Source organism: Rhodnius prolixus, unplaced genomic scaffold (assembly GCF_049639745.1).
Source record: "Rhodnius prolixus isolate KJV_2025 unplaced genomic scaffold, Rpr scaffold_15, whole genome shotgun sequence".
NCBI classification, from domain to species: domain Eukaryota; kingdom Metazoa; phylum Arthropoda; class Insecta; order Hemiptera; family Reduviidae; genus Rhodnius; species Rhodnius prolixus.
Genome location: NW_027411605.1, coordinates 126,571 through 145,101, shown reverse-complemented (window position 1 = coordinate 145,101; position 18,531 = coordinate 126,571). Strand labels below are relative to the sequence as shown.

Here is an 18,531-nt window from a genome sequence, read left to right as displayed (position 1 = left end):
ATTTAGAGGTAGCTTCTTCGTTTCTAGATAGCGTTCTAGTGTCTTCGTTTGTCTTCCTTCCTTCCAATCGCCGGCTTGCAGTTTAACCCATGATGGCCCTTCTCTATATTCAGCACCGAGGTGATTCCCATCCATTTCTATTCCGCACTGTAATCTAAATAAGATCTACCGACCACTCTCTATGTAGCTCTTCTACTTGTAGACTTATACCTTATTTATACGTTCAAAGTATTATAAAACCTTTTTTTTAGAAAAATTAATCTTTCCCTTAGAATCTGGAAAAGAAATGCTTTATTTTTGTTGAAAAAACAGTTTTATTTGACTGAACAATACAGTGGCACAATGAAAATTATAGCATTTTTCAGTCAAATAAAACTCTCACGCCGGCCAAACATTTTAGTTTCTTGAAAATAATTGAAAAATTAGAATATTAAACGATTATAAATATGATATTGTACAGTATTTTTCAGACAACATTAATTGCAAATAAACTTTTTTTTTTGAGGAGATTGAATGCAAAATGGTTTATCTTAGCTAAATCACGCTTAATTCATTAAACAAAAATTTAAATTCATTAGAAAAATTAAAAAAATGATTAGTTCAACAATGAAATGCTACGACTGCTAAATAGATATGAATTAAGTTCAAATAATTTACTGTCACATTGTTTTACAATGCTGTAAATTCAATCTTAAAAGTTAATCCGTTTAAAAATTTCAAGTTAACTTATTTAATTCATATGAAAGTAAAGATGTATCTTTTACGACGGTTGAGTTTTAATTAGTAGCATCTTTAAGGAGAAAGTTTCAATACAATATTAAACGCAATAATAATGTTCTTTTTCAGATTAAAACCTCTGAAACTACAGTTCTGCCTGCAAAATTATTCATTAATTAAAACCAAAATGAAAAAAGGCGGAAAACATCTTAACGATGGAAATATAAAAACAACTTCTTGTTTAAATAAATTATTTCAAATATGTATTATTGAGTTATAGAGTGCATTTATTATGTTTTTTTTGTTTTGACTATGTAAAAAAAATAATATGTAAATGGCAGCGGAATAAAGAAAAAAACTATGAAAAAAAGCGTCTTTTAATTTTAACATATTAGCAAATGATACTATAAATTAATAATAAGGTACTGCAAAAGTCTATAAAAACTAAAAAAAAATGACTACACGTGATGTAAATGGAAATTAATAGTTGAAAACAAACAAAATAACCCAAGTTCCAACTAAAACTGAATATTTATGCAAAATGCGAAAATAGTCACTCACAAATCATTGTGCACTGTAACAGATAGGATTAGTAAATAGTAAAATTTCTAAATACAAAATAATTATAAAAATACCGATTATAACATTTATGGCTAGAAAGAACTCCACACGTCTAAGTCCTGAGAAGTCACTCTTAAACTCTGTAGCTACCTCCTCTTTTCTGGGCTCTCCTGAAGAGACCCCCCTAATTTCTTTCTGCGCCAACATGTAGTAATTAATAATATTTAGTACATATTTTCTTTACAGTTTTTCGTTTTAGACCCTTGATTCCATTTTCAAGGAACTGGGCAAGGAATTATGGAAGATGGAAGGTAACATGGATGTCCGAAACGTCGAACTTTAAAGAAAACTTATACTTCTTAGCTCCAGCACACTATTACAACTTCTAACAGCAGCCGAACTTCTAATTTATTCAACAGTAAGGTGGATTTTAGTTTTATTGCCTCAGACTTTCTGTTAAGTTGCATACAACTTACTGCACGCGTGAACGCAATTATTCTTTCAGTTCCACAACCTGTCCGTTACGGATCATCCATGACTAATCTATCCCTGCTAATTAGTAAAAGTACATGTCGTCTCCTTTCAGATTCTCGGTGGCTTACTAATTTCCCTTCAGTATCGTTGATCATTCTCCAGATAATCGTATTATTCGAAGGCCACATAACATTACCAAAGTACTCCAAAGCACCACTTACAGAAGTTAAAAGTGAATATATTTATCAAGGCTTTGAAGTTCTAACTTTTTCGATGCCATCATACAAGAAAGATTTAGATCCCTGGAAGGTTTCAAAATCTCCATGTTGAGATATGTTGCACCAGCCTTTCTGCCCCAATTTCTGCATGGCACCATGTTAGTTCAATACTTGCAGCAAACGAATGTAATAACTGATTCTAATGTTTTAAGTTTATTCGAAACAACAGCGAAGTGAAATCACCAATGTCTCTGCCATTGGTTTATCAACTGTTGAAAAAATAGGGAAGAAGCTATTAAACTAACATATATACTGTCTATTATACATCAAAATAAGTTTGCTGAATGTCATGTGTGTGATTTCCGGAAAAACAACAAAACAACCTTCGTTTACTGACAAGCGGTATGATATAAAAGTGACGGAGATATCAAGCTAGATATGATAGAGTATATAAACAGCTGAGGAACAATTAATTTCTAATTATTTACAAAATGGTTTACCCAGGTTGGCTGTTTGTACTTATGTTGGTAATCGTCGGCAGTATTGGTTCAGGTAAATTTATTTCACATATTATTAAAATAAAGCAATGTTTATGACTTCAACTAATACTCAACTATTACGGACGAAGGCAGATTTAATTATAATCTTATATGTATATTACTATATTACCTTTAATTAAACATTTTAAAATCACTTTCAAGTAATCAAGTAGGTTCAAAATGCCTCTCAAGTTTATATAAAAAGAATCTAGTGAAAACATTATCGCAGCTACGTTTGTAACAACGCTTTTTATGCACATAGGTTCTCAAAATGGTAAGTTTCAGAAAAACTCAAAAACGAAAATCAGCAAGATCGCAACATTCTTTTTGGTAAAGAAAAGAGGAAATAAAAAAAGAAATAATTCTCCTTTTTTTTTCAGATCTCCGGAGGAAAAGATATATACAAGGATATAGGCCAAATAATGCTGCAAGTGCTAAGATGTACGGGGAAAGTGACGAGCGCAACAAACGTTCAACAGATGAAGACCTAGGAGACTATGTTGATTCCGATGTGATTTCAGTTTTTCCCGCTTTGGAATTACCCGCTGGTTGGTTTTCATGGCAATATTAATAACACTAAAAATTTGTTTCGAATATTTTACATTCTATCTCTAACTTTCAGGGGCTATGATTAAAAGAATCGAGTTTGTACTTAGATTAAAGTTACAAACTGCACCTTCTCTAGCTATTGATGATGCCACAAAAAGCATGAATGATGATAGCATGGTGGAATCCATGCAAGGGCAAGATGAAATTGAACTGGACCCACTTAACGAAAACTTGTTTCGAAGCAAATATGAAAACAAGATTGATGCCAATTTAAAGGATGTTATGAAATATTCAGACTGTGACGACGAAAACGACTGTAACTGTAACTGGATGGGCTGTTTAGGAAAACTGGTCGGTGCTTAAACAAAGCGGTAATAATGTCGTGATGTCAAATGTAATTGAAATACACATAAGTTAAGAATATATGTTCTTTATGAATTTAGAGTAATTTTATCTCATGGATCACAATATCAATAATTATTAAGCACGTTGTTTGCAGTTATACGATTACACTGTTTCTGCCTCAGCTTAAAACTTAGCATTTAACGAACAGTAGGAATCCTAACTCAAATATTATAGATTGTAATAACCATAATTTTTAAAGGAAGATACTGGTGTGAAAAAATTAAGAGAGTCAGGGACATCATTCTTGAAATAACGAAATTTCGCTATTGGGAGTTGTTACAGTATTGCTGACGTTTTTATGGAAAATAGATGGGTGAAACAAGGTTTTTTTATTATTATTATTTTGGTCGGATTTAATCGGTTAATAAAATAATATCTTAAACAACAAAATTTTGTTAATGCCCAGCTAAGGTTATGTATTGTATACTGAAATGCAAAATGACATCAACCTCATATAATAATACTTGAAGACTTGTAGTGGATAATTAAAAACATGAAATGGTGGCTTTCACTGTAAAAATCAACAAAACATTATAAGTTTTTTCAGCAATACAATGTTCGACCTAATGTTGCAATAATTAGTCGCTCCTGTTTTATTAAATAAGTACAGACAGAAATTTTTCATTGGTCGGCTCGCGTTCTGCTGATTTAAACGCAATAGAATGTCAGGGTGATAAAATTGGTTAGCGCTTCAGATGTTTACTCTAAAGGTTATTATTTGCATTTTTCTAAATGCAAATAACCCTATTATTTTGTATTTATTATGGCACCTCGAAAGACCTCTATCATTGTCACAACTGTAAATAATATGTTATTGTTAAATTTATTTATTCTGAAAATATTACAAAATAATTATTAAAAGGCATAGAATTACTTTATGGAAATTTGTATTACGTATAATGCAATTTTCTTAGATTATGTAGCCTCGCTAATATTGAATGAATGAATTGTACAATTTATTTTCCTTTTTGAAATTTAAAATCTGTATCACACAATAAATATAAATCAATCTTCATGTACTAATTTTGAAGAAGCTATACTATTAAAGTTGACATGTTTACTCAGTTCCGCTTCAATATCTGCTTCATTACTACTGGTCTTCTTTGTAGCCTTCATATTTCCCCACAATCTAAGCGTAACATAATAAATGATTTCTACTAAACTTAAAAGACTTACCCCGCAAAAAAGACCTAATAAACCTCCACAGTTAGCTGAAACAATACAAAAATAATGCCAACAATTACGTAAGTTTATTTTAAAAGATCTGTCCCATCCGAAACTCTTCTTTGTGATTGAACAGAGCTTGTGCAGTGAGAGTTTGGTGTTCCAGCAGAATTTAAACCGATTTCTAATTTTTCATCTATCATTCCATCACAAACCAAACATACTTTAAACTGATTTGTGATAGATCAGAGCAGACAGAGAATCAAACAGTGCACTACAAGTTTGGGAAAAAGGAAGAATGCCACAGCATTTGCATTCTGTAAGAAGGTTTCTGAAAATGTCTTGAACATTTTTCTGGCATAAGTGTTCCATTAACCAGAACCAAAATTCAAATCGAATTCAAACTGGTTTAGGGCTCACAACTGTGCACTAAATTAACCACAAACCCATACATACTGATCACATACTGCTGATGGAACAAATCTGAAGTAAAAATTATGAAAAGTTTCATGATCGAGTTCATCTATAGTTCTCAGCAGCATGATTGACAGAGATGTGTCTAATTAAAGAACAGTCCATAAATCCGGCACTGCAATGAGAAAGCGGCAATAATTGTTGAAAAAGTTGACGCTCTTAATTTTTAAAACATAATCACGAAAAACACGTGTTACTATTTTAAACACTTTAGCGTAGCAGCAGTCTGTTTTTTTCTGACGTTAATTTAAATTGAATAATTATTCAAATATAAATAAATGGTATTTATAAATTATTTTACTAAAGCTTAATAAATATTTGTAACAAAATTGTCACTGTGGCACAATATTTTTTTACTTTTTCTTGTCACTTATAACAGAAAATTGTAATCGTGAAGATTTTCACTAGAAATACATCTTTAACTCCATTAAATTAGAAAATGGGGTCTTTACGAATTGGTTTAGGTGCCATACAGAACCCGATAAAAAGCTTTTGGAAAAATTCCAAACTTGTAAACTTAAACAATTTGTAAAATCAACAGCTTTGAGATTGCAGCAAAAAAATGTAAGAGGAATCTAAAATGGCATACATTTTTATGCCTATTTAATGTCTATTACGCTATTTAATGGATAATGGTTTTAAAAGCGGTCGAAAAAACTGGCGACTTTTAAATCAAAAGAATTGAGTATCTTTTACTCATTAGAGGCAAATAAGTGCTAATCTTTTTACTGATTTTTAACATATTAATTCAGATAATATTATTAAGTTCAGAAAAAATTATTTACATAAAGGTAAACTGTAGTTTATTGTAGTAAATTGTTGATAACCAAGTTAAACTGAACTTTTCCAAAGAAAGGTACGCAAAGAGATCTTACCTAGAAAATCGACTAGGCCAAAAAGTTCACTTCGCCGACTTGTAGTAAACTGCATATCTTTAAAAAATACTGACACTCTAGCCATGCTGCTTCTGCAAATAATTTCATTTTATATGTATTTTTACCTAGTATATGATAAAAAGATGCAAATTTATTTTCCAAAATTAGTGGCTCACCCAACAATTTCTGTAAGATTGTCATTATATGATCTAAATACGTTTTCAACTTCAAAATCAGCTTGAGAAGTTTCAGCATCATACTGAATCGAAGTGCAAGCGGGCAGACAGTCACATGTTTCTTGTTTGGTCTCCTTATACGAGGATTCTATTTCGTAACGTCTTAGTAGATCTAAAATAGTTTAAAATTCAGGATTATGTTCTTGGATTTGACGAAATAGGGCGAAATAAAAGAAACAAAAAAATACTAACCATTAGCTTCCAACATACATTCTTTACTTCCACCACCACAAATTTTCACTGATTCTGATCCTAAAAATAAATTTTTAGAAGCACTTAATTTAAAGCGTCTTAATAAAAATTTAAGCCTAGTTTGGTCGACCTGCCTCTGAAGATCCCCACATCATTACCATTCCTCATCCCATTCACGAGAGGAGAAATTAATTTTTTGAAAACGTGGTTAGGTCCACCAGTACTGGATAAAAACACTTTGATTAATGTATTCCTAACTTTTTCGAACTTTCATTTACCATCAGAAAAAGCTAAATAGAAATAGAAATAGACTTATCAATCGTCTGTAAACAAACACATAAACAAAGATGTAATTACTGTAGTAACTACAATTTTGTTTTATTTTTTTGAAGAAGAATACTGATTTGACAGCGGACCTCAAACTTCTTTACTTAGTAGAACTTTCAACTCCGAACTCAAGTTTCTTCTGAGGCCCTAAATAAGATTTTCCGAAAAATTATGTTCTTGCAGTTAGGTTATGTTTAAAGGAGCAGTTTCTCAGAAAGATCAGGAATTTTACTTTTTGTGTCTGTTTTCAAGGCATGCAACCTGGAAAACAAGAGTTCAAAACAAAATCTACAGAACAAATTAAATTCATAATATGCACTTACTTGGCATGTGTAATCCAACGCAACCACATTTTTTTAAAGTATAATTTGTAAGGCATTCCAATTCACAATTTCTCTGTGTATATACTTTGAAATGAGCTAGATAGCGTTCGGATGGAAAATAGCATTGTCTTCTGTCCGGTGAATAAGAACGTAAACCTTTACTGGTTGTCATAATTTTTGGTTGAATCGATGCTACAATCTAAAAGAAAAAGTAGATTGATTTATCAATTGATAAGATGTAATTCATTCAAGGAGGGAACATTTAAACCATTTTCTATATTGCAAAACATTTGTATTACTTTTTGAAGGTTAGAACGATCTTAAACGGTCTTGAGCCTCTTCTATAATTCAACTACTTTATCTCTTGGCTCTTTGCTCCTATCTTCTTACACAAAACTTTCCAAAGTCAACCACAAATCACCATCCAAAGCAACCGTGGTCGCCTCTACCCATCTTGCTTACCAATTGGCCTTCCTATCTTTGAGATAGTCCTACAGCATTTCCTAAGGCATACCCCAACCTCTTCAGTAGCACTTTTTATACCAATGTTTGTTTATTAAGGTTCATTGTTGAGATCTGGTGGTTCTCTCGTTTTTTATTCTCCAGTTTTCTTTCTTTTCTTGGAGGGAGAGATGCTTTTCCACTGTATATTACTGCTGACAGAAATTGAATAGAAAATTTGCTTGTCCAGTACTGTGCACAATACCAGAAATGCTAAGACAGTATAAATTGCTTACTAACTTAGGTTTAAGCGATCGCTTCCCAAATAGGGCTAATCTTCTCAGATTTAACAATCATGAAAGACTTAGCTTTGCACACATGGGATCACATTCTGTTCAGCTGATCAAATTTTTAGGACCGTTAGATAGCTCTAGCAAAAGGACTTATCTATGGAGAGGAATGGTATTGCCAGTGGAAAAAAACTAAACTAGAACACTGATATTGGTAAACAAAAAAAACTTGTATTTTTTTAATCTAAAACGAGAAAAATGCCGATGATGTCAGATTGAAAAAATGAGCGACTTTAAGATTTGTTTCACTAGATAATCACTTCATTTTTTTTTTTAATTATTATTAATAAGATAAGATTATTTATCGAGAGTTTAACTTGTACTACTTTTATTTGTAATAATGTATGAAAATACAAATGAATTTCCAATATCTTAAACAAATAGGTTGTAATTTATTATTATTATTATTATTATCGAGTCTTCTTTAAAATATATTTGCTTTACATATTTATTACTTACGAAAAAAAGATCAAATAACTGACTGCCTTCATCGCTAAAACAAAACGTCAATAACAACACTAAGTAAACCAGCAAAAGTTAATTTTTTTTTTGTTGTTGTCTGACGCACTACAATATATAGTTCAAGCTCTGTTTCATTTCATTTCCAAAATTTTGGGTATACATTTTTATCATTATTGCTTAAAAAAAAATATAAGGAGTTTTTTTTTTACAAACGGAAGGCCAAAAAAACTCGTAATTCAGAAGTAAAGCGATGATTCTAGTAATGAAATTATAATTGGTTTCTCCAGAGTAAGCAATAATTAATTAAAAATTTTGCTCCCAAAGTTTTTTGCTCATCTCTAGTTTTTAAAAAACAATTAAATGGATTCAATACAATGGGTTAACACTTATTTTAGCTCAAGTTCTCTTCTTGAAATGAAAAAAAATGGTGCCATATTACTAAACTGCATAAAGTACAAAAGTTAACCACCTCAGGATAAATGAGTTTAATGAAAAAATTAGTTAATTTAATTGTCAAGAAGAGAAAAATCTTACCCTTTACATTTTGCAACTTTGGAATGGTTTCTCAAATAATTGTTCGATTACTTCTTATTTATCAAGTATGTTGTTAGTAAATTATAAATAATAAAAAGTACCAACTGCATTGAAGCACATTTACACACTAAGTTTAGAGAAACCCTAAACGAAATACATTTTGATACGAATATGGGATACTTTAAAAAAAAAAAAAAATATTGAGAAATTCACACGACTTTCTGTTAGCACTGACAACATTCTAACTCACAAATTTTCTTCTAACTCCAAACATTTGAGTTAAATTTAAAAGATACGTCCTTCAAAACAATAAGTCCACCTCTAACAGTTTCCGTATATAGTTAATACTAAAATCAACAGATCTCCCAACGAGCTGCCACCATAGAAGTGGTTTTTGCTGAATTTACGATACATTATCAAAAAAACGATTGTTTTTTCATTTGTTGTTGTTATGAACAGTTATTTACAACTATTAAAATAACTAGATTTATTCATGTTCAGATAAGTTGATGCCTACGTGAAAATGAATAATAATAATTTTTTTTATTACCTATTCAATTTTTATTTATCTATTGAAGGCGCCTCAAAATTTGAGGCACTCGGTATACCGAACGTATTCTTTTGTTACAATAATTTTTAAAATTTTTATTTATAATTCTACCCTGGGCACCAAAACTTCAGAGCCGGCAGAACGTGTCCAAGAGAGAGGAGGTTGAAAGTAAAATAGGTGGTTGTATTACTTAGTTGTTTTACAGATACTTATTTTTTTTTTTTTCTTAATCGTCAGTTATTTTCTCAACCTTTTTTTATGTTTCAAATTGAAGGCATTGGTAAGATAAAAGTGTTGTTTCACTTAAAGAAATATTACTTTATTTACTGGTCTTTAACTTGTTAATTGATAAATTACCTGATCTTGACCGAAATTATGGTACATTTTTTTATTTATTAATAATAACTGAAATCAAACCTCACCTCTTGCCGTAGTGGTGCTCTGAGATAGCGCTCTCCAACACTTGGTACCTCAGCTGGATTATGAAGTAATACCTGAAGCATTGAAGTAATTGTTTAAAATGTTCTGTAACAGCGACGAATAACGGTCAAGAGGTTTACGGTCTAGGAATTCTACGAACCCAAACAGAAAAACTAGAAGAGGATTTTATTTTAAAAAGATACGCAAAAGTAAAAAGATATTCTTCATTAGTTTCTTAATAGTCTTGAGTACAGTTATCAGTTACTTTAAAATCTTGTTAAAACTAAACTTTAACTCAGGAAAATTCAAGTTTCTTATTAGGTGCGAACACTTCGGCGATTTCCTGTTATCGCATTTATACATAGAAACATTCTTGTAACTATATGGTGCTAATAAATTGTTTAAAATTACAAAATTTATCTTGTAAAAACGAAATTTGGTTCAACCTATTTTACTAAAAATATGGAAGTCTACTTACTTATTGAATTATTATTATATTGGTAACGTTACAAATAAGTAATTATATTTATTATTAGTAAAACATAGCGTACTATATAGTATGATATATATATTGAGGTCTCTCAATGTTAAAAATCAATTTATCCAGATACAGTAAGTGAGAACAATTTTAACATTTTAAGTATTATTGATACGATGTCTATGCAGTTTTTTTTTTTTATATCAATCAACTTGTTTACAAGAAATTATATAAATTCTACTAAATCCCACGTCAAAAATCATTGAAATTAAACTTCAATAAACAAATATGAATTAATCAATATAAATAAGGCGATAAGGCAACATATAAGTGCAAAGTAAATAGAGTGAAATATTTATTGTAGTAAAAGAAATACGGAATGAACGGCAAGCATTTAAACAAATTTTGCTTACTTGCTAGAGCTCTTGGTCAAAATTAAATAAAAGTGGGAAGTTTCTCTAGGCCCATAGGATTTTTAAGGACAGAAAGTCATGGTGTACCTTCTCTTCCTAAGTAACATTAAGTATGCTGAGTGCTAACTGGGTATTCAAGACACGTAAATTTCTAAATGCGTTGAGGAATTGTAACTTATGTTAAGAATAGAATAAGTATTGTGAAGAGTGGAAGGCTGAAACTAAGGATATTTGTTTCTGTGAGAAACTGGGTATGAGAGGATAAGAGCCACATACATTAAGCCACATTGGTTAAGATTCGGAACTCTTGGGTACCTAATTTATTAATATTTTCTGAACTGGTGAGAATGCACGGAGGTAAGATGTGCTTTATCATTACCTTATTTTAATGTTGCATTGGAGAAAAGGTAGCAAAGCCTTCTGCAAAGCAGTGAATATATTTTTTGATATTCAATAAAAGTTTCTTATCCCTGGTACAATGTACAAAAGATATTTTACGATAGGCAAGGTGTTAAACTTGAGAAAAAATCTAGAAAGGTTTACTTTTTTGGGATGATCATATTGTATGTCTCATTCGCTCAATCAGAATATCTTGTACTGAATCATTTATCAATTTTTTATATTTAAAACATTTTTACAGGGAAATTCGATTTTTAATAGAGGATTTCCTCTAAAGTTCGTATTATATTATACTGACTTGCCACCTGTACAATAAGTCAGAATAACGTGTGGAACTAAATTTTCAAATTTGAAGAAAATAGCTGACCAAAAGTCCTAACTTCATTAACAGATTTATTCAAAAAAGCAATTCAACAATGTAGGCATAAATAGGCACCTGCACCTGAAGTGTTGTACCTTTGGTTTTATTAGAATAACTAACACCAAACTTCAACTCGCCACATAACTCAACACACGCACTGCAGTCACATTGAGGTAGCTAACTAAAGGGCCCAGGAGCCACTAGCTGTGTGTGAACTACAGTCGTTATCTCACAGCGTAGGGCTAGAGAGTCGAATTATATCAAAATATTTAGATGATAAAAAGATCTTGAGGATGGATTTAGTACGAGCATGAATTATCAATGAAACTGAAACCACTTTTCTACTAATTACGAAAAATAAGGGAATTCCCATAAACAATTAATTAAGTCAGGTGATTAAATGATAAATTATGTTAGTTGTATAATAAAAAATTAAATAAATCAAATTATTTATCAAAATGACAGGTAATACCTAATTACAAATTTAAGATTGCACGAGTTTAAGTACCAATTTTGTGCATAGTTCTTTTTTACAAAATTTAAGCTGGGGAAATGGAATACAAAAATGTACTTACTCGAAATCCTTGTACAGGCCCTTTACAGTAATAATCAGCATCCTTCCACATTGCCTTCATAACAAAAATAAGTCCAGCTTTTGCCCCAGCCGTCAGTGCTCTATGTGGATAGGTATCTAGCGGGGCATCAGGCGGATATCCACCCTCCAGTGTCCATCCTTCCGTTCTGTAGCCATTGTCTTCAAAGTACGGAATCCTGGGTTATAAAAACAATGAAATGATTGAACTATTTCATTTTATATCTTCACAATCCTAAAAACGGAAAGCAACATGAGCGGTTTAAATTTTGCTGGTGATTTAATTATAAAAAAATTAATATTTGTTCAAGGAAACTACAGTAACCTCTCATCAAAGTTTTTTTGACAGGTATAATCCAGAATAGTGGCTCAAGTAAACTAACTAATGAAGAAGGGGCTTACTTTTAATATGATCACAGACATTTTGATCAAGATAGGATTAAATTAGGCTCCAAGTGTAATTTAGGTTAAATTGAATATTTCTGGTATTTTTTTTAAGCGATTTGTCTAACGCTGGCAAAGAACACATTAAGTTGTTTTGGAAAACCCAAACTAGACCGTGTACGTAAATTTTTATATGAAAATAATCCATTTATCGATTTTGACTCATTGAAAATTGTATCCTCGAGTGTACTACCAACTATTTAAATAAATTAAATAATTATTTTTTATTGATCTCTATAATTTACAATTCCTTTCAAGAGGTATTCTGAAAAATAATTTAACTATTTTAAGTAAAATTAACATACCCTTGCCCTCTAAATAGCTCAACTGTCGGAAGCATGTTGAATGAAAAGCAGACACCCTCATCTGTTATAATTGGCGTAAAAAGATGACTACAATTTTGTGTGGCAGGACCTTTCCACTTGCAAATATGTACCGTATCTTCAAATGGTGGAGCTACCTTAAAAGATACATACATAAGAGAATATAAAAAGTACTGGATAAAGTTATCATCGCAAAATAAAGTTTGAAAATACTTTTTTTTTTAAAGTATTTACTAGAAACAGTTACTAACTTCAAATAGAAATTCAATAGTAGATTCATTAGTAGTTAAACTTCCATTTTCTACAATTACATGGTTATCACAAAGCAGTGAAACATCTGACATTTTGTTGAACCTGTTTAGAAAATGATAACTAAGTGTTAAAAGAATTATTCTTGAGTTATATAAACTAAATTTAGTATGGAAAGTAAACATCCGTTTTATAATGCATGTTATTATCCGCAGTGCTGCACAATATCAATTAGTGCATCTCTTTGAGTACAGAACGATATTTGAAGCAGCAGACTTGGAAATATGTGTTACTGTTCGCGAGTTTCTCACCTTCAAATACCCTCCTTTAAGTAACAAGGAGTATAATGTTTCGCTTAATACGAAATTTTATATTGTAAACAAAAAAATCTATAACCGGGAATGCTTGGGTAAGTCTTCTTGATTTAAATTTTATTCTAATTGCGCAAAGGTTCTATATCCATTCTTAAATAAGTTGGCTATGGTTAAAAAAAAAAATCACCTTAACTCCTTCGTGGAGCTCGGTGAGTAAATAGACTACGAAGAAAGTGGATAGTCTGTACTTTGAATAACTGCAGTAGAACAATTTATAGTTTACTATTAATGTTTTGATCATTGCCATGCGAGTACAAGATATAGATAAGAACAAATATCGGCACCATCTTCGATCGATAGCTTTTAAAATTCAAATACAACATGAATACAACTTGAATTCAAGATCAAGCCTTTGCTTGGACAATCCCAATTACGCCGCTAAACCCGACGAACCCGAATGAACGATAGTGATTGGAGTCCAATTAGGATTTTTCCAAATTGCTCTGAAGGGGGATACTCAAAACATGCTGTTCAGAGCTGAATGTGGAGTTCAGATGGAATGTGGAGTTCAGATGGAATGTGGATTGATGGAACTACGTGCGCTTAAACCAACTTCTTTTTTGTTAACCATGAACCTCATGATGTTTGGGAAGATCACGTTATGTTCTACATCAATTTAAAGATCTCTAAACGCCCTCAGCACTAGGAAACTATCTTGCTAATTTGTTACTTTATTCATGTGTAATCGTTAGTATGACTCTGTATTTAGCGTCATAAACACGAACATATTTTCTAACCAATCTATAGATTAAAATCCATGACGGTGAGAATTTATGAGTTCATCATAGATATGTCCATGATTATATTTATATAATTATAGTTATGTCGATTAAAAATCTTTTGACAAACTTTAGACTTTTTCTAAAAGAATTACTACAAAACTCGTTAAACAAAACAAGGATAAAAAATATTTAAGAAAACTTACATTTCTCCATCGATTTCTTCAGTTAAATTTCTATTCACTGCATCAGTAAAATTAAACAAGGTTGATCTAGATTTTGTTTCACTGCATAACGTTACCGCGGGGAACGGAACTTGCCATACAGGTGTCGTTGTTTCAGCAAATGACACAATTACTGGAGATTCATGCCATTTAATCCATACTTTACCAATTAGGAAAAAGTTGCCGGATAGGCAAATTATAAATACCAATAACCACCATATTCTGAAAAAAAAATACAATAAAATCAGCTACAAGGAAATGAGTTATTTTTTTTAGAGAATAAAATAATAAATTCGACACCAATCGATGATTGCCTTTATTTTTTCATCTACTCCTTCAATCTAATAGATTTTATGGTACAATCATGCTATGATATGTATTGAAGTTCACAACTGAAACGCACTGCTTTCGTTTCATAACTGATATAAAAATCACTTCGCTTGAAAAGACCATTCGAATAAATCTTATTTGGTAATAAGTAATTATTAAAATCAGTTACAAAAGGATCATCGGCATTAATAAAATCAGTTGTCATGCCAAGCTAGGTTTTTTATAAGTTAGTAAACGATTTTCATTGATAATCAAGCAAAAATTTTAATTTCAATTTCGATATTACAGCGGACGACTCATTATGTCTTAATAACCAAAGAAAAAATTTAAAAAAAATTGCTTCTTAAGTAGATCTAACTTTAATGTAAATAAGGTTCCTTTTAAAACAGAACAAATCTGCAATTCTAGATAAGTAAATTTTGCTTAGAGATATGGATTTTTTTTATACATCGGACAGACTCTCTTTATACTGTTATTAAATTTTATACAACATTTTAATCCTCAAGAAGTGTAACTATTTAAAATGCAGAAGATAGGACTGAAGTTAGGAAGATTTGTATCATAATTACCTTTAGAAGTACACAAAATTACCTTAAGAAAGGTTATAAATCAAGATAATTTTCCAAAACAGATGTTAAAGTTGTTTCATTAAATAAAATTCGAAGAATTTAGAATATATTAAATTTTAAAGTGACTATTTAAGCAGAATATTTTTATAAATTGAAATTAAACGAAATATTCAATAAAATATACTAATTTTTGCGCAAGCTCGACGCTAAGCAGCCAATTTCCAAGATACTTGAGTCCAAATCCAGTCATCTTTATATTTATGCTTTAAACCGAATATATATACATACGTATGTTTTAAAATATATTGTTAAAATATATAAAACTAAATCATAATCGAGCCTCAAGCTGTCAACAATATATTTTTAAAATTAAATTCTGACAATATTCTCGGCCAGTTTATCGAGTAGCTTTTTAGTCGGTCACAAGTAGGACAACTTATTTATTGCATAGACTAAGTCCAAAAAATTTTTTTGCAACACAGATGACCTGATTTAAGAATTCGAAAAAAAACTGTATCAAAATAAAAATCAATTATATTCAATAATCAAAAATGGATATGTCAAAATCGCAGTATTTTTAATCAAAAAGGATGTAAGATTAAATAACACTCAAATGTTATTGTCTAAAACCAAAATAAAAAACAATTTCCTTACTTGCCTGTTGGCCCACACGAATCGTAGATGTAGAGCATAATTTCAAAGAAACCGTAAAGAAAGTAATAAAGCAGAATACAAACTATAATGTTCAAAAAACTATAACTTATCAATTTGCCTTTTTAACCGAGATAACTTTTCTGATTATTTTGAATACAAAACTATTACGTACAATAAATATCGACTGATTACGATCAAATCTATACATTAATAGTTTATTTACAGATTTACTTGCCTATTTTTAAAGATAAACAAATACAATTCTTTAACGATTAATGATTAAAATAGCGGTACGGGACCTATGCCCTACAGCGAAGCCAAAAGGGGCTTTAATACAATTCTTTACTTCACATACCTTTCTGCAAGAGGTCTTTCCTCCTCACCAAGATATTTAACGCCATGTATGGAAGTGCTGGCACAGTAGTCTTGAAAATGATGTTTAACACTTCCGCTTGGCGTTATTTTTCCCTTACTTCCTTTCTTAGCAAGCATCCTGGAAAAAAAAAATGATCACGTGAGACTTGAAATTAAAAGTAAAACCGAGAAGATTAAATCAGTAAATTTTCTTGGACTTGAGTTACAATTTTAAGTTGAGGAGTATTTGAACCCAAACTAGAGAATGGAACTAAAAAAATTAAAAACAAAATATGTAGTTTAAAAAAGAAGACCTAAATTTTAGGTCGTCCAAAATTTAAAGGGAAAAGGTTAAAAATTGGCTGGTCATGAGAAGAGAATGGAAAATAACAGTACAGTTAAAAAGTCATAAGAGGACGAACCTAAATGTAGGTGAAAAATGTGAAGAAATAAAAAAACGATTATTCAAGGAGGTCGAGGATAGCTTGAGTAACCTGGAAATGAGGAGATAGAAAGATCGAGAGTCAGGAGCAGGTAAAGCAGGATGAGGATTATAAACGGATTAAAACGTTTCCAGGATTGCAATAATGTGAAATACATATATATATACATAATAATTTTGTATATTGTAAGTACATTCATAAAACAAGGAAAATTATACGAAACATCTATAATAAGTAAGAAGACCAGCTAACTGCAACGATCTTAGCTATTCAGACGGTAAATCGAAATGATTGATTCTATTTTCAGTATTTTTTAACCTTAGAAAGTTGGTCGATATTTTTTACACTATAATGAGATTGGTTAGTAGGGACTTTTGGAAGTTGCTATGTTTAAAAGAAAGAATTTTAAACATACAATACTTATTTTTCTTCATTCTATTAAGATATGACTTCCTAATTTTGATAACAAATCGGTTCCAAAGATTATGGTGTGGTTTTTTGTTAAATAATATAAAATGTACAGTTATGATAAAGTATCCACGAAGTCAATAGTATTTCATTAAATTTATATTTTACTATTAGTACCTGGATACCAGCGAAAGTGATGTAATATTCACAAATTGAGAAAACTACGTCGCACCTTATCAAATACAGTTTCAAACTTGCATGCTGTCAGGAAGTGATGTAAATTGTGTATTTGCAAATAGTATAAATTACATTTAGCAACTTACAAAATAAAAAACTTTAATAATAATATGAAATCAAATTTAAAATATGCACCCAAGAAACTTGTACTTTAATTACTTTCCGTTATTTCGTTTAGATTAGCAGTAGCCTCAGTTACTTCATACCAGAAACGCGCACATGTTCGACATGTGTTACATCCTCTATTAAAAAGTCATACACAAAAACACTGACCTAGTAAAGAACCAATAAACGCAAAAACTTTTCATGAATTTTTGCTGTCTCACTGAACATGAACTGTAAATCGAAAAGCTAAGAGAATAATTGGACCATTTATAATTCATGGTCAAGACCGAATCTTAAGGATTTTAGACATTGTGAGTAAAGAGTCAATCTGGCAAAAGATGGTTCCATGAGTTTCCATTAAAGTATGAAAGTGGGTTAGAGATTAGCAGAAGTTACAAATAGAACATCGGACTTGAAACCACACACATCTATAGCAGTTACAACATTAGACAACGATCTTAAAGTAAAATAGCCTGACTGTTCCACCGTCACCTTGTCCCAAAAAATCAAAGATGTGGCCGAAGCGCAAATAATCATTCACGAGATGAATAGGAGTTTCCACACTCTACTTTTTCATTACTGATTTTCGTTTACATGATGTAGTGCTGCCCATCATTGCCACCACTAGAGACAAGTAAACCTACTGTACCTTCACTCCGATTCTCTAAGTGAGTAGGAGAAGTACTCCCTGAACAGCTCCCTCCAAGTCATTCCGAGATATTCTGAACAAGACTCATCCAAATTAAAGAAATTGGTAGGTGGGAGATTGATATGTATGACATATTCCCCTTCAAAACCTAGTTTACTTTCAACGCTTTTCAAATGTGAGCAACAGATAGAGATTAGGGATAACCACGAGCAGATGCTAACACCTGCAAACCTAAGAATGGCTTTTTAGGAAAGGACTTGGAGGAGAGAAGACGAAAATCAGGCACAACTGCTTCCTTATACCTCCCTCTTCTTCTCTTTCTTCTTTCTTGTTTGTTTTGATTCAAAAGATGAACCCAAAATAAAAAGTTTGGAAGGGTTCTAGGAAGGGGTTTT

General features: G+C 31.1%; 2 protein-coding genes across 6 annotated transcripts in view; one reads left to right on the top strand and one right to left on the bottom strand.

Annotated features, from left to right (window-relative positions):
* The first annotated feature begins 2,419 nt into the window (after positions 1–2,419).
* Positions 2,420–4,676, top strand: LOC141454883 (uncharacterized). Its single transcript, XM_074129574.1, has 3 exons — positions 2,420–2,522; positions 2,890–3,057; positions 3,132–4,676. The coding sequence occupies exons 1-3, from the start codon at positions 2,462–2,464 to the stop codon at positions 3,419–3,421; spliced, it is 519 nt and encodes a 172-aa protein (XP_073985675.1). The 5' UTR covers positions 2,420–2,461; the 3' UTR covers positions 3,422–4,676.
* Positions 3,322–18,531, bottom strand: part of ppk26 (pickpocket 26) — a 20,314-nt gene continuing 5,104 nt past the window's right edge. For 2 of the 5 annotated variants that reach the window (XM_074129552.1, XM_074129551.1), the window contains 11 exons: positions 16,296–16,433; positions 14,370–14,609; positions 13,073–13,175; positions 12,804–12,958; positions 12,038–12,233; positions 9,814–9,885; positions 7,055–7,253; positions 6,405–6,464; positions 6,153–6,324; positions 5,977–6,068; positions 3,322–4,674 (listed from right to left, as the gene is read on the bottom strand). In XM_074129552.1, coding sequence (XP_073985653.1) covers positions 4,469–4,674; positions 5,977–6,068; positions 6,153–6,324; positions 6,405–6,464; positions 7,055–7,253; positions 9,814–9,885; positions 12,038–12,233; positions 12,804–12,958; positions 13,073–13,175; positions 14,370–14,609; positions 16,296–16,432 — 1,632 coding nt within the window. In that variant the 5' untranslated portion in view covers position 16,433 and the 3' untranslated portion in view covers positions 3,322–4,468. Of the gene's footprint in view, positions 4,675–5,976; positions 6,069–6,152; positions 6,325–6,404; positions 6,465–7,054; positions 7,254–9,813; positions 9,886–12,037; positions 12,234–12,803; positions 12,959–13,072; positions 13,176–14,369; positions 14,610–15,940; positions 16,072–16,295; positions 16,434–17,055; positions 17,166–18,531 lie in introns of those variants that run through there. The other 3 variants (XM_074129553.1, XM_074129555.1, XM_074129554.1) reach the window with 3 other exon arrangements.